Source organism: Mytilus trossulus, chromosome 2, assembly GCF_036588685.1.
Source record: "Mytilus trossulus isolate FHL-02 chromosome 2, PNRI_Mtr1.1.1.hap1, whole genome shotgun sequence".
NCBI lineage: Eukaryota > Metazoa > Mollusca > Bivalvia > Mytilida > Mytilidae > Mytilus > Mytilus trossulus.
The window spans coordinates 61,128,807-61,144,935 of record NC_086374.1 but is presented as its reverse complement, the minus strand read 5'-3'; the positions used below and the strand labels follow the sequence as shown (position 1 = coordinate 61,144,935).

The 16,129-nt window shown below is 32.0% G+C and overlaps 1 protein-coding gene across 1 annotated transcript; it reads left to right on the top strand.

The window, feature by feature from the left end:
• Nucleotides 1-38: 38 nt before the first annotated feature.
• Nucleotides 39-5,331, top strand: LOC134707703 (E3 ubiquitin-protein ligase PPP1R11-like). The gene is made up of 4 exons (XM_063567700.1): nt 39-288; nt 2,542-2,656; nt 3,538-3,669; nt 4,587-5,331. The coding sequence occupies exons 1-4, from the start codon at nt 226-228 to the stop codon at nt 4,616-4,618; spliced, it is 342 nt and encodes a 113-aa protein (XP_063423770.1). The 5' UTR covers nt 39-225; the 3' UTR covers nt 4,619-5,331.
• The last annotated feature ends 10,798 nt before the right edge of the window (nt 5,332-16,129 follow it).

Genomic DNA, 16,129 nt, shown 5'->3' with positions numbered 1-16,129 from the left:
AATAATTCTATTTTTCAATACATTTAGGCCTTTTCATCATTTAATATATTTATGAATTATGGTGTGAGTGGATAAGCTAGTTAAAAAAATTGCAATAAGATCGGTTTTCGTATGCATAATTTGATTACACCAAATGATATGAATGACTAAGAACCATAACTCTTCATCGGTTAAAAGATCAACAAACATCAAGAAGGTTCGGTTAAAGGACTAGGCCCTGTGTAAATGGCCGAGGCGTCAGCCCAAGCAGCCAGTCCTTCGGTTGTGCTAACAACCGAAACTCAAGAGGTAAATGAAACTATGACTTTCTTTTAATCTGAGGAGACGTTATAAATATATTCATCTAAGAAAACAGTTTGAGACGTTTTGGCCACATCGTCATTAGCTGATTAGTCGCTACCAGTTCGTCCATAGGTCGTTTCGGCACCACTTCCAATTCGACCACAGTCCATGCATTCGTCCATGGACTATAATATGAGTATTGAAGGCTATACATTGACATGTAAAAATTATTGTTTACTTTTTTATTTTTTTTCTAATTCAATTCAATTGTGACGTGTGGATTGAAAGGGTATCAGGTAGTTCTGGCCACAAACTGATCTGGCCTCAAGTCAATATGTTACATAGTTGATATGTCCCAGGTCTATTCATCAAACATCACTCTGGTCCTGAGTCAATTCGACCCAATAATGAACATATGAGAATATACATGAGAATCTAATATACATGAGAATATAAAAAAGAAGATGTGGTATGAATGCCAATGAGACAGCTATCCACAAAAGACCAAAATGACACAAACATTAACAACTATAGGTAACCGTACGGCCTTCAACAATGAGCAAAGCCCATACCGCATAGTCAGCTTTAAAAGGCCCCGATAAGACAATGTAAAACTATTCAAATGAGAAAACTAACAGCCTTATATATGTAAAAAAATTTGTAAGGGTTCCGCGGAACACAGTGTCTCGCCTATTTTTGCTGTAAATCGCAGGCTCAACAACAATGAGGAAAAAAATCAATAAAAATATTCCTCTTGTTACTATTTAATGATTGTAAGAAAATCTAAGTCCATTTAAAATTAAATTACAGAAAAAACAGAGTAATCTTTTTATAAACTTTACTTATGGATACAATCTTATGATCATAAATAAGCTTCTGTCGAAGTTTGGTACAAACCCAGGATAGTTTAAGAAAGTTATTAAAATTTTAAAAACTTTAACCACAGAGTGAATGTAATGGTTCCCCGCAGAAAAACTAAGTCCATTTAAAGGTAAAATACGGAAAAAATGGATTTATTTATTTACAAAATTTACTTCTGGATACTATCTTATGATCATAAACAAGCTTCTGTCCAAGTTTGATACAAACCCAGGATAGTTTAAGAAAGTAATTAAAATTCTAAAAACTTTAACCACAGAGTGAATGTAATGTTTCCCCGCAGAAAAAAACTAAGTCCATTTATAAGTAAAATACGGAAAAATAGAATTTTATTTTTACAAAATTTACTTCTGGATATTATCTTATGATCATAAACAAGCTTCTGTCGAAGTTTGGTACAAACCCAGGATAGTTTAAGAAAGTTATTAAAATTCTAAAAACCTTAACCACAGAGTGAATGTTTTGTTTCCCCGCAGAAAAACACTAAGTCCATTTATAGTAAAATACGGAAAAAATGGAATTTTATTTTTACAAAATTTACTTCTGGATACTATCTTATGATCATAAACAAGCTTCTGTCAAAGTTTGGTAGAAATCCAGTATAGTTTAAGAAAGTTATTAAAATTTCAAAAACTTTAACCACAGAGTGAATATTTGTTGACGCCGACGACGATGCCGACGACGACGGAATGTAGGATCGTTTAGTCTCGCTTTTTCGACTAAAGTTGACGGCTCGACAAAAATGAACAAAAAACAAATATGCAACACATAAACAAACGACAACCACTGAATTACAGGCTCCTGACTTGGGACAGGCACATACATAAATAATGTGGCGAGGTTCAACATGCTAGCGGGATCCCAAATCTTCCCCTAACCTGGGACAGTGGTATAACATTACAACATAAGAAAGAACTAAAAAAAATTAGTTGAAAAAGGCTTAACTCATCAGATAGACAAAATATACAATTGGAAGTGGCCGGGGCAAGATTTTTTTTTTATCATTGCTGGGTTGATGTTTAGATGAGTTGTATTTATATATATATATGTGTGTGTGTGGTTTTGAGAATATAGAACAGTAACAGATCAAGCTTTAGTTCTTATCTTTTTGTCTGGAGGAAATGTATCTGTCAAATTTGAAGATCCTCAAAATTTCTTTTGGTTATACATCTTGAAATATTTGTCACTTGACATATTTCCAACAACAATCAATCATCTGAAATTCTTTGTTGATTTACATTAATAATTTGGTATTTTTTTTTCTCACCTAAATAATAACTAAGGAGAAGAATAGTGTCAATCTCACATACTTATAAACATTTGTAGTTTGCCATGACAATAAAGATATATCAAATATAATTTCATTTTCATTGATTACAGAATCAGCCCAGTCCAAGACTACACCTGAAGCTAAGAAAGCCTAAAAATGATAAGAAAGTCAAGTGGAGTACAGAAACTGTAGATAATGAACATCTGAATAAGAAAAAGTCCAAATGTAAGTCAATTAATAGTAGAGCATTTAGCAATGTTTAGTTGGGAAAATTGTCTCTGTAACATTAATTGTTATTTTTAAAATGTAAATAAAGGCAACAGTACTTATCACTGTTCAATATAAAGACATAAATCAATTAAGCAAAAACTAATCTAGATTTCAAGCTTAAACAGAGGGAAAAACATAAACTTTTAGAAGAAAATAACGAAACAACAGAAACACTGAACTGTAAGTCATATCACATAATTGTAAATGAGTCTGATCTGTATCAGTGTCTCATATATATGAAAGAGAAGCTTTTAGTTGAGTTAGGTTTTTGTCTGTGAAATGTAAGTCAAATGTAAGAAGAACTTTTAGTTGATTATAAACAATAAAGAGATGTGGTATGATAGCCATTGAGAAAACTATCCTAGTGAATGTTAGCATATATAGCTATATATATAGGCAACTGTAGAGTTTTCAACTACTATATCATTGTATATCATGTATATTGTTGGCTATTAAAGGCCCCAGATGAAAAATATGAAACAATTTAATTGAGAAAACAAATCCTAATTTATCCTGTTTATAACAAAGAATTTACAAAAAACAAATATGACAGACATTAACCATAAGAGCTTTTAGTTGAGTTAAATGATTTTGTATCAGTGTCTGTAAAATTGCAAGTCCAGTGGAAGGACAGCTTTTAGTTGAGTTAGTTTGATATTATATATGTATTTTGAATTAAATTTTGTTTTATGTATTTAGCTGCATTTTTTTGTTGGTATATTAACCTGATTATTGCTGGCAAGACACATCATGTATGTGTTTTGTTCAATTAATTAGACCATGTAGACTGTTCATCTTTTATATATTATCTCATCCAAACTTTTATTTTTATTCAGGTTGTTGTGTCTATGAGAAACCAAAAATGTTTGGTGAGTCATCAGATGAAGATGATGAGGATTTTACATGTAATTGTCGTGGACATAAAGACAAATGCTTCAAACATGACCATGATCATGATCATGGATCAGGTAAACATATTACTAGTCAGGATAAATAAAATTTAGAAATAAATTCTGTTCCAAGCCAGTCATTCATTTATTATGATGTTACTCCCACATGGCACAGAGCTCAAGGTCCACTGTGAGGTATTAATTTTAGTATTGTGTTTGTTGCACTGTTTAGTTAGTTTAAGAGGTATTTGATTAAAAGCAGCCATGTAGTTTAAAAATACTTTTCCATTTTCTCATTAAAGGATTATGATATGAGATTTAAACTCAATATAACAACCATATTAAAACAATATGATTAGAATAAGATGTGGTATGAGTGCCAATGAGACAACTTTTCCTCATAGTTGCAATGTAAAAAGTAAACAGGTATAGGTCAAACTAGGGCTGTAAAAATGGAGCCTTGGTTCACACCAAACAGTAAGTTATAAAGGGCCCCAAAATGACTAGTGTAAAACAATTTCATTAGGAAAAAACAATGGTCTAATCTATATAAATAACGAAAAACACTTATAAACCATATCAACAAATGACAACTACTGAACATCAAGTTCATGATTTAGAACATGTACAAACAAATGCAGCGTATTTAAAAGTTTTAACAGGTGCCTCCTCTTACAATATCCTGAAACAGTAGTGTAACATTAAAACATAAAAAGACTCTCCATTAAATGTTAATTAAAATGGCTCAACTTGATCAAAAGAAATATTAACAAAACAAGTAAACATACACTGAACGAATAAATTTGATCTATGACACAATGTAAATACAATATGAAAAACAATGACAAAAGGACAACTGAGACAAAATAGCATTTAATAAGATAATATACACAGGTAACTACAAATAAATAATTTTGCTTTTGTTTTCTATTATATTATTATTTGTTATTTATAAAAATGTATGTGTAAATAACAGAAATACATTTTCTTTTCAGGACCAAATGAACAACCTGGACCAAGCAGTTAATGGCACTCCAAACTGTTGCTTGTTTTTATTGTTAAGTCAGATTTTAAATGTACAGCTTGTTGGGATATATTAATATATTGCATTATATGCAATTTCTAAACAAAATTTCTGATTTTGTATCTTATGTTTCTAGTTAATTGTTTTTCATAAAATAGTTGTTATAACACATTGTGATAGAAATTCGATATTTGACTATGATCCATCAGATTTATTGTTTGCTCTGTGTAAGATCCGAAAACACCCTGTAAGGGGATATGGTCAGTAAGCTTTTAGAATCCCATGAAATATTTTGACACAAAAGTTTCAATATTTTGCTTTTTTTCATTTTTTTTTCTAATAGTTTATTGTAATTTGATAAACATTTGATCAATTTAACTCTCAATTTTGTTTTTAATTCAACACTTTGGCTTACATGAAAAAAAATTGATATCAAAATGCTGGCATGTCACTCAAATTTATCTTTGATTAAAAATATTGCATGAAAGGTCATCTAAATGTGTCTTTTGGGATGTTTTCAAATCTCAATTGCACTTCATCATATTTTACAGAGCACATTATAAGATCTGATATGATTTAGATTTTTTGTTACATCCGTAAGAAAATATTTTTTTAATTAGAAACTGTTATTGTTATTTGCTTATCTGACAAATATTGACTGATTGTGTTAGGCCAAAATAAAATAGTTATTTTTCCAGTAACCAAACTGACCCCAACTAGTATTGTTTTATTGCCAATCAAAATTAAACACTTCAGTCCAGTTATAATCTTCCCAAATAGTTTTGTCTACTAAAAATTTTGAAAGTCCCTATCTGGTTCAAATCAAAGACATTAAATTGGCATCTTGCTGATGGAGAAGCAGCAAGGAACAAAGATGGGTTGGTTTTTGAGTTAGAGGTATGTGTTGAGGTAAGGTGACATGTTTCCATTGGACTATTAACTTTTGACCATGCATGATCTCATTCTTAAAATACATAGACCCATTTATTTCAACCACCACAGGCTTATTCTATGAAGTTAAGTTTATTTGTAAGACAAAAACACAACTAAGCAAATCTTTTACTGATGTTTAGTAGTTTATACACATTGATGCCTTTGGTGTTAGATTTTCATATTTACACAAATACAAAGATTTAGTTGAAGTGCAATCAGAATTTGGTCTCATCTAGACAAATTCTTTGAGATGAGACTAATGCATGCTGTCTAGACATGGCAGCGTGAACTTTTTATTGTAATGTCAACAATTGTTAAAATTAAAGGAATCACTGAAGATACTAGGACAATGACATTCAGTAGGCAGTTGAATTACTGTAACATAGGCACATATCATCATTTGACACAACACCAGCTTCAACCCACCATTTTTTTTCTTAAGATGTCCTGTACCAAGTCAGGGAAATGGCCATTGTTATATTATAGTTCGTTTTTGTGTGTTACATTTTAGTGTTGTTTTTCTGTTGTATCATAGTTCTCTTACATTTGAAGTGTTTCCCTCAGTTTTAGATTTTAACCCAGACTTTTTTTTTCTTAATCAATTGATGAAGTTGATTACAGGGGAAGTTTAATTTGAACAACTATTTATATGCCAATTGTATTCAAAGGCCATTTATATCATATCACCATAGGCACCTCTTGGGGAATATTTAGCCCTGCCCCCTAAATCAGGCAAAAAATCATGAATGATGTTAGGACATTGAAAGCTTAACCTGTATATAAGCGTTTTCTATATAAATGTCTACATTTGTATTCACCTATTAAACACACACAGGAGAGACACAGAACTGTTTCAAAAGTTAATTAATTATATATTGTCCTTCTGACTTCTTGGTCAGCTTAAGCAGCATTAATTTTCTTATCATTGGGCGTAACACATCCAACAAAATAAAATAAATCTTTTCTGAAGCAAAAAGGCTAACTGATACTTTTTGTCATAATTATACGAAGGATGTTGACTTTTAGAAAAAAAAATCATATATTCTAGAAGATCAACAGAAGTAATCAATATGATAAAAAGTAGAACGTAACTTAATAACATTTAATTTAAGAATTTCCACGAAGCTATGTAAATGTCATTTAAGTGCCAAACTTAATTCTAGTCAAACATTTTAACTGATATTTTGTAGTGTGTATTTTTATTGTAATATAACACTACCGTCTCAAGTTAGAGTGAAGGCTGGCGCCTGTTTAAATATTTGAACCTGCTGCATTTTTACGCACCTGTCTTTAGTCAGGAGCCTGTTTTCAGTAGTTTTGTTTGTTTGTGTGGTGTACAGGTGTTACTCGTTTCTTAATTTTTGATTGAGTCAAAAAGCGAGACATATTATATTCCCAGGTTCCGATGTCAACAATGTATTGGATTGGGAAAAGGCTCAGTTCATGATGAACCAATCACTAGTGAATGGTGTTTGGTATGCAGTTTATAAACATTGGCACATCTAATTTTATAGAGAATATTTGGTCCTTTCCCCTCAGTCATGATCTATTGAATTGGAAAAACTTTTACTAAGTTCAAATGTATTAGTTTGTAATTTGGTCAGTTAAAGATGAATCACTTATGCAAAATTCAATGATATTAAGTATTGACATTTGCAAGTTTCATTTCCATAGAGATGATTTAACACCACTCCCTCATTATGGTTAATCAACTTCGGAATTTTTACATAGTTTTAGAAGTTAATGTTTGGGTTTTAGTTTGTTTACAGTGAACGTCTTTAATTCGGTTCGCAATTGTTATATTGCATTGGCACATCTCATTTCCATGGAAATGGACCCTCAGTCATGGTTCATTAACAGTGAATATTTGCATAACTAACATATTAAAGTATTCAAATTCCAATTTAAATATTTGCATTATCGAAATAACAAATAGGCTAGACATATCTCTGTGTGAACAGTTTATGTAGACTAGACAGTTGGTTTTCCTGTCTGATATGTTTCACACTAGTCATTTTGGGGTCCTTATAACTTGCTGTTCGATGTGACCAAAGGCTCCATATTGAAGGCCGTACATGGACATATATATATATAAAGGCAGCAGTAGTATTTCGCTGTTCAAAAGCCATAAATCGATTTAGAGAAAACAAATCCGGGTTACAAACTAAAACCGAGAGAAACACACCAATCATAAGAAGAAAACAAGGAAACACAGAAACAAGTGCAACAAAAAACAAACGACAAGACAACCTGAATTGGTACAGAACATTTGAGAAAAAAATAGTTGGATTGAACCTGGTATAATGGCTAGCCAAACCTCTGCGCTTTATGGCAATGTTAAATATCCCGATAAACATTGCAAGACGGGAATAGAGTACAAATAAGCGCAAGAACACCCTTAATTGTTAAACTTGTATACATTGTGATATGGATGGAGAGTTGTCGCATTAGCACTCATACCACATCTTTATATTTATATTAAAAAATGAAGCAACTTGAATTCGTTTTGGTAGCTTATCGTTCATAAAGTAAGAAGGATACTTGTGAATACTCAGAACTAAATAACATAATCATTAGAAATTTCACATATAATTCTATCAGGAAGACTTCAGCCGCAAAGGAAACTTGAAACTTATGTACAAGGTTCCCAATTAAATAAAACGTAGTTCATCAACCGGGTCAACCCTGGTGTTACATCTGTTTAATGTTGTAGACGTATTGTATACTAGTACGTGTTTTTAATGTCTGTGATAACTCTGAACATTATGTCAATGTCCTACTATAATATCAGAAAAATACTAACTGTCATCAAATATTTGTGTCACACAGTTAAACCAGATCAAAACTCTTGCTCAACAAAATCTGAAATATCAAATCAATGTCTGTCGATACCTCTGCTGATGAACTGTAGTCCCGGAGGGCCCTAGTCGCGACACGATATATATATTGTATTATTGAGATTTGTTGTTACAAAATTTGGAAATTATTGTGAAATAAAGGGTATATCTCCTTCGTTCAATGCTTCGATCCCTTCACCTGCTTTGACCTCTTTTTAGAATTTTTGTTTTATCTTGAATTTTTGAATTTTTGAAGTCGGTTCTTCCTCAAGCATCGCTGAATAAACACTAATAATTATCGAAATGCACATAAAATCTACAATGTTATTACTTCCACTTGGTCTATATCTCAGCTGATGGACCGTTCATCCTGAAGGGCACGCACAACCAGCACATAAAATCAGTACTTTCAGTATAAAGAAGTTGACCCGCCCGTCTCTCTGTTTGTAGGTCCTGTTGTCGTCACAAATCTGATGGATCCACACAGCATAACGTCAAGAAACTTCGTAGATTATTAGAACATATTTTGCAGATGTAAATTGTGAATATCAATAGGAAAGTATGATTCATATTTTTTTGAATTAGAAATTTTGCATATACAGTGTATATACTTCTGCAACATATTGTCATTGCAATTCCCCTTAAAACACAACAGAATTCCATGAAATTTTGTAGACTATGAGGACATGTTTATCAATTGACTTTTGCACGAATATTTGATCTTAGTATCTTAGTAATCTGGTTAGATTTTGTCTGCCTATCGACAATGTGGGGACATGGGGTATGTGAGCGCGCTTGAAATTTATAACACGTGTTTATTATCATGTTGACTGTTTAAAGGGGAATTAGCTGTACAATTTATGTTTACCGACTTGATCCAAATTGTAAACTAGTTTAAAAAATGTTGGTTATCGTCGTTTAACATGTTCATGGATGTTCTTGTGGGTCGTTTCATTTTCTCAATACTGACATTGTTTTCATTTTGATGATGCATATGCTCTCCTCAATCTACGCGAACGATCAAACTAAAGGTTGAATGAATACGGATTCAAATAAATTGCATTATTTACATGCAATCCAATGATATAAGTTAGAAATGATTTTTTTCCAGTTGTTTTGATGAGATGGAATAAAAGTGACTGCAAATATCAAAATATTTTTATCTTTTGTATTCCGATTATATCAATGTTTTAAAAATTAATTATATTTTGTTTTTTTTTACTTATTCGTAGCTAGTGAAAACAAATTATCAGTGTATCTTATAGATATATTTTGAATAACTGAACCAACTTGGATAAGTGGTTGCATGGACATTTACTTAGCCACAGGATTTGTTGGATAGCGTAGATACATGAAGAAAAGTACTTTGAAAGTAATAATACAAAACTCTAAACTACTCTTAGATTAAAAAAAACTCAAAAAAAGATAAACAACATTCTACAAAAGATCGGACATAAAACTTAAAAATAAGGTTAAACAACCTCTTTCTTAAAATAATAAGAAGCGATAGGTTAGGAGGAGGGAATGAATACGTGCGCATTGGAAGGGTTAGCAGTGTCTACTCTAATCGTTGCAACCGTCGTGTTGCTCATGTCGAATAATTAACAATCTACGATTAGTGGCATACGATGATTGTCATAAAAGGGGGAAAGAGGACTCGCATCTGAAGTATCTATCTGCAAGCCATATATGTCATAGTGATCCTGTAAATCATGAATTCGTCCCTTAAATCAATGAGAGATGACTTAAACGATACCAGTAAGAACTATGGATCAATATTGGCCTTTTAAAAGGTAGTCTCCTTCAAAGAGTATGAAAGTATATACTCTAGGTAACTGATTCTGTAGCATAGCAATATAAAACTGGAAAGTTCACAATAAAACAAAATAAAACAACTGTTTTTGTTTTAAAGTAAATTTTCAATCAACGTCATTGTCAATTGTAGATTAAGTTGAGAAATCAAGCAGTCTGAAATGTATCCACCATATCCTTTACATCTTGTTCGATGTTTTTGTTTCCAGTGTAAACCAATAATATATATTTATCCTGGTTATATGACTTCAAGCTAGCTCTAGACAGCAGTAGTACCAACCTAGTGGCAATAAAAAAAGAATTTTATCATCATTTAAAGGATGCCAATATCAAATACTAAACACTGGGCAAATGGTATTGCCAGGACTCGTAGCTAAAAACCAGCAGTGGTAGCGTTAAAGTGGTTATAAAAAAAAAAACCTTGTAAAAAAACAAAACCTAACACATATATTTGGCGTAATCATAGTCAAGAATGAAACACCTACGGCATGGGGTTGACATCCTGTGAATCTTACAGTCTCCCGCCTATGGTGTCAGTCATTTGGTTTTCAATAGATCTCGCAACTGGCCATGGAATGTCATTCATCTTTAATTTACCTATATACCAGGTAATTTTACATACGTTTATAGCACCTAGTTTGTGTCAATTAATTAATTTTAAATATGGAATGACCAATGACGTATTCCTTGACCTGGTTTAAATCCGATGAAAATAAGCTATTCATAGATAGATATTTAGTTAGACAGTAGCAAACACATTTTTACTACAAGAATAAAAAAAATGGTGGATTTATTTTACAGTTGTCGAGATACGAGTTGTTGAAATTTTGAGCTTTTAAAGAAGATATAGGGAAACTAATAAACATAGCGGTTTATTTATTATATATGTCCGTCTCTTCGTCACAAATCAGGTTAAAGCTTTGATTTAATGTAGTTAAGTTTTGCAATTGGTTTGGGCCTTTGTGTGCTGAGATCCACTTTCAATTTAGTACACTTATTCTAAGTGCAGATCCTGCTTTAAGTATTAGGGTTTTGACCTTAATTTAAATGTAAAGTAGCTGTCACCTATTTGACCCAAATTCCATATTTTTACCAATCTTGGTTTCACCCTTGTTTTTCTTTTCACCGTCGACTTTTTTGGTTTTTAATGAATGAACAAGATGACAACCACTTGCTGGACGCATCAACCTCTACTACAGATCTATTGAAGGGTATATTCATTCGGAATGAGTTAAATTATTGACTTGCAAGAAAATGATACAGTTATTACTTGATTTTTTTGTGTAATTATGTGGCTAATGCCCTTAAATATATAATTGTGTCAAATCATTATTTGACCTACATTTTACAGCTAACTGAAGATTGAAATGTGATATTGGCAAGCGGACACATTTTTTCATATACTTTCCCGGAAGAATGAATAGACCATTTTCTTTTTTATGTACGTCTAGTTGCAAATGTTTCAGAGCGAGAACAAATAATCAATGTATCTTTTTGGTGGGGTTCGTGTTGTTTATTCTTTAGTTTTCTATGTTGTGTCATGTGTACTATTGTTTTTCTGTTTTTCTTTTTCATTTTTAGCCATGGCGTTGTCAGTTTGTTTTAGATTTATGAGTTTGACTGTCCCTTTGGTATCTTTCGTCCTAGTTTTTGGTGGGGTTCGTGTTGTTTATTCTTTAGTTTTCTATGTTGTGTCATGTGTACTATTGTTTTTCTGTTTGTCTTTTTCATTTTTAGCCATGGCGTTGTCAGTTTGTTTTAGATTCATGAGTTTGACTGTCCCTTTGGTATCTTTCGTCCTAGTTTTTGGTGGGGTTCGTGTTGTTTATTCTTTAGTTTTCTATGTTGTGTCATGTGTACTATTGTTTTTCTGTTTGTCTTTTTTATTTTTAGCCATGGCGTTGTCAGTTTGTTTTAGATTTATGAGTTTGACTGTCCCTTTGGTATCTTTCGTCCTAGTTTTTGGTGGGGTTCGTGTTGTTTATTCTTTAGTTTTCTATGTTGTGTCATGTGTACTATTGTTTTTCTGTTTGTCTTTTTCATATTTAGCCATGGCGTTGTCAGTTTGTTTTAGATTTATGAGTTTGACTGTCCCTTTGGTATCTTTCGTCCCTCTTTTATAACAGATGATTTTTAAAATGTGAGCCAACTTGGACACCCTATATAAATGAAATGCTTCAAAATTGCTATTTAAAAAAATGGAAAGTTCACTATATGAAAAGATGAAATCATCTCTTTTTTCATTATGTAAGTTTCCAATCAACAATCATTGTAGAATTACTATTTTGTTTAGATTTGCAACAATTTGAAATGTATCGATCGTATCCTTGACATATTCTTAAATAGATAAGCGATATAACCTCCTATTTATAAGTCATGGTTATTTAACTCAAAGCTTGCTCCAAGCAGCTGTCGTACCAACCTATTGATAAGAATGTCATTTAAGTGAGAGGGTTAGCGCTATAGAACCAGGTTTTATCCACCATTTTCTACATTTGAAAATGCCTGTACCAAGTCAGGAATATGACAGTTCTTGTCCATTCGTTTTTGATGCGTTTTGTTATTTGATTTTGCCATGTGATTATGGACTTTCCTAATTGATTTTCCTCTAAGTTCAGTATTTTTTTTATTTTACTTTTTGGTAATAGAAAAAAGAATGATATCACCATTTAAAGCATGCCAGTACTGAATACTGAACCCTTTATAAAGACAACAGTAGTATACTGCTGTTCGAAAGTCATAAATCGATTGAGAGAAATCAAAAATGGGTTACAAACTAAAATTCAGGTAAACATATCAACTATAAGATACTAATACTATACTAATTTTGGAAAGCAAAGTACCCTGACACATCTTGCGAAACCACACTCAGCAAATCAGTCAGGGAATAGGTGAGGTTCGGTACTTGGTAAAAATGTCCTTGAATAGTTTAGACAGACACATCGTATGGATCAGACAGGTGGTAATGCCAGGACTCATAGCTAAAACATATAAATTGTGTTTAATCATAATCACGGCATGGGGTTGCTTTCATTTGAGTCTAACAGTCTACCGCCTTTGATTTCAGCCAGTTGGTACTTAATAAATCTCACACCAAGTCCCCGTCTTTCAATTATGTTTTGCAAAATACCACGCAATTCTATATACGTGTCCAGCCCTTTAAGTGTGTGTCACTTGTTTTATATCGACTGTGATATGACCTTTGCTATCGACAATGACATTTTACTTACATTGGTTTAAATCAGATGTTAATCAGTTTAATATTAGATTTTAATCAGTTTTCAATAACTTTTCAATAAAGTACGTTAATAATTATTTGCTAACAAACCCCATCCAGACAAAGAATATGTATGGAGCATCATAAAAACCAGACATATATAAAAGAAGATGTGGCATGATTACCAATGAGACAATGCTGCATACGAGACCAAATGGAACAGAAATTAACGACTATATATGTTTATATTATAGAAAAAAAAGATCTGTAGTTAAAACCTCATCTTTAAGTTTTAAAGGGATATGCGCTATGAGATATCAAACAAAATAAAATATGATTGTTTTTTTCAATCATTAATAAAAGTGAAATAGTGAAATATTAATTCACTTTTATCAGCCGTTTGTTTTAGCTTTGTCAACATAATATACTACATATCGCGAAAGAATTATTTACTTGCAATTGAGCAATTCTATAATTCCGCATTGAATTCGAATTCATTTCTAACATTGTATTGACACTTCTGCTGTGGATGAAAACTCCTCTCCATATCAGTGCTTCGGCATAATTTAAAGAAGGCTACTAAATCAATACATACTGACATATAGTCCCGAATGTTCTTATGTCTGTGTACATCATTTTTACATATACACAAATGAACAGTTAAAAGGTAAAAACACAAAAATACCGAACTCCGAGGAAAATTCAAAAAGGAAAATAAAAAAACAAAAGGCAAAATCAAAAGTCCAAACACATCAAACGAATGGCAACTGTCATATTCCTGACTTGGTACAGGCATTTTCTAATGTAGAAAATGGTGGATTGAACCTGGTTTTATAGCTAGCTAAACCTCTCACTTATATGACAGTCGCATCAAATTCCATTAAATTGTCAACGATGCATGAACAAAACAAACATACTCAAAGAGTAAAAATGTCAAAAATAGGGGTACAACAGTCAATATTGTGTTATCATCTTAATATCTCTACATAAACAACAAATGTAACAAAGAAGCACAAAAAGGCATACATTAATTTAACATTCTCATTTTGCTTTTCTTATACGACTGAATTTATCTATGTAAAGTCTACCCATAATGATAGAAGGTTTCATTACTGGTTTAAAAATGCGCGTTTGAAATTCGCACAGGTAGACATAAAAATAATTTTGTCGTATGACGGCATACATAAATGAAGACTTACGTAAAGTTGATATAACAAAAACAGACTTAACAGTAAAAGTAATAATAATAAATAAAATAATGGTGTGGTTCAAAGTATGACGGGATACATAAGAACAGTTTCACATCAAATACGGCTGAATTTATCTATGTAAAGTCTACCCATAAATGATAGAAGGTTTTCATTACTGGTGTAAAATAGCGCGTTTGAAATTCGCACAGGTAGACATAAAAATAATTTTGTCGTATGTCGGCATACATAAATACAGACTCACGTAAAGTAGATATACCAAAAAACCAGACTTAACAGTAAAAGTAATAATAATAAATAAAATAATGGTGTGGTTCAAAGTATGACGGGATACATAAGTACAGTTTCACGTCAAATGTATATCATGAAAAACAGACTAAACAGAAAAAGTAGTGTTATTGAATAAAATAGTTTTGTCATTCATAGTATTCAAGATCCTTAAGTAAAAGTAATATCAATCAATGAAATAATTTTGCCGTTCAAAGTATGTGGTTTTACGTAACCACTGAGTCACTTCAAATGATTATCTAAAAAAGACATAAAAGAATTCTATAATACGTAATTAAGATGATAACAAACGTCAGTACGCAAAATCTATCCTTCAAGACCATCTTGTATTATTTGTGAAGTTGATACGGAATATTTATCAACAAGTTCTTGGTATCTTCCGATGAACTTTTTTAGAAAAAGGACGAGACGTTCTTTGACATACCCCTGGTTCATCAACTTTCTGCTCAGACACTGGTGACGTTTTACAAAGTCTGAATAGGAGCTGCAAGCTCTTGAATACCTAATAAGTTGGGAAATGTATATTCCATATGCAGGTGAAGTTGGTATATTACTACTAAGGTGGGGGAAATTGATAATTTCAAAATTAAAATCGTCTCGTTTGTCATAGATTCTGGTACTGAGATGACTGTGTATGTCAAATTCGAGGTATAAGTCTAAAAATGAGGCGGAGGAAGCCGTGTCTGTGGTCTCTTTAATTTCTAGTTCTGGTGGGTATATTAATGGAATCCAATCAGAAAAGTTCGGATTGTTAATGGAAAGAACATCATCAATATATCTGAAAGTGAAATTAAATAACCTGGCTTCTTTGACCTTCTTGTTTTTGACAAGTGTCTGAAGGAACTCCGATTCATATGAAAATAAGAAGAGGTCAGCAAGGAGAGGCGCACAGTTCGTTCCCATAGGAATGCCGACAATTTGTTGAAAAAGTCTACCTCCAAATTCAACAAATATGTTGTCAATAAGAAACTCCAGCATACTGATCACTTGTTCCTCTGTGTAGTATGTTTTACCCTTTTGTTCCTTATTAACAAAATATGCCTTATGGTATCCCAAAGTGATAAATTTATAGCGTATGCTACCATTTTTATGATGAAAAGCATTGTGGATTATTTCTTTTAGACGGTTTTTCAATTTCACATGGGGAATGGTTGTATACAAGGTTGAAAAATCAAAAGTTTTAATAGAACTAATTTCAGAAAAAGACCGAGATTTAAAA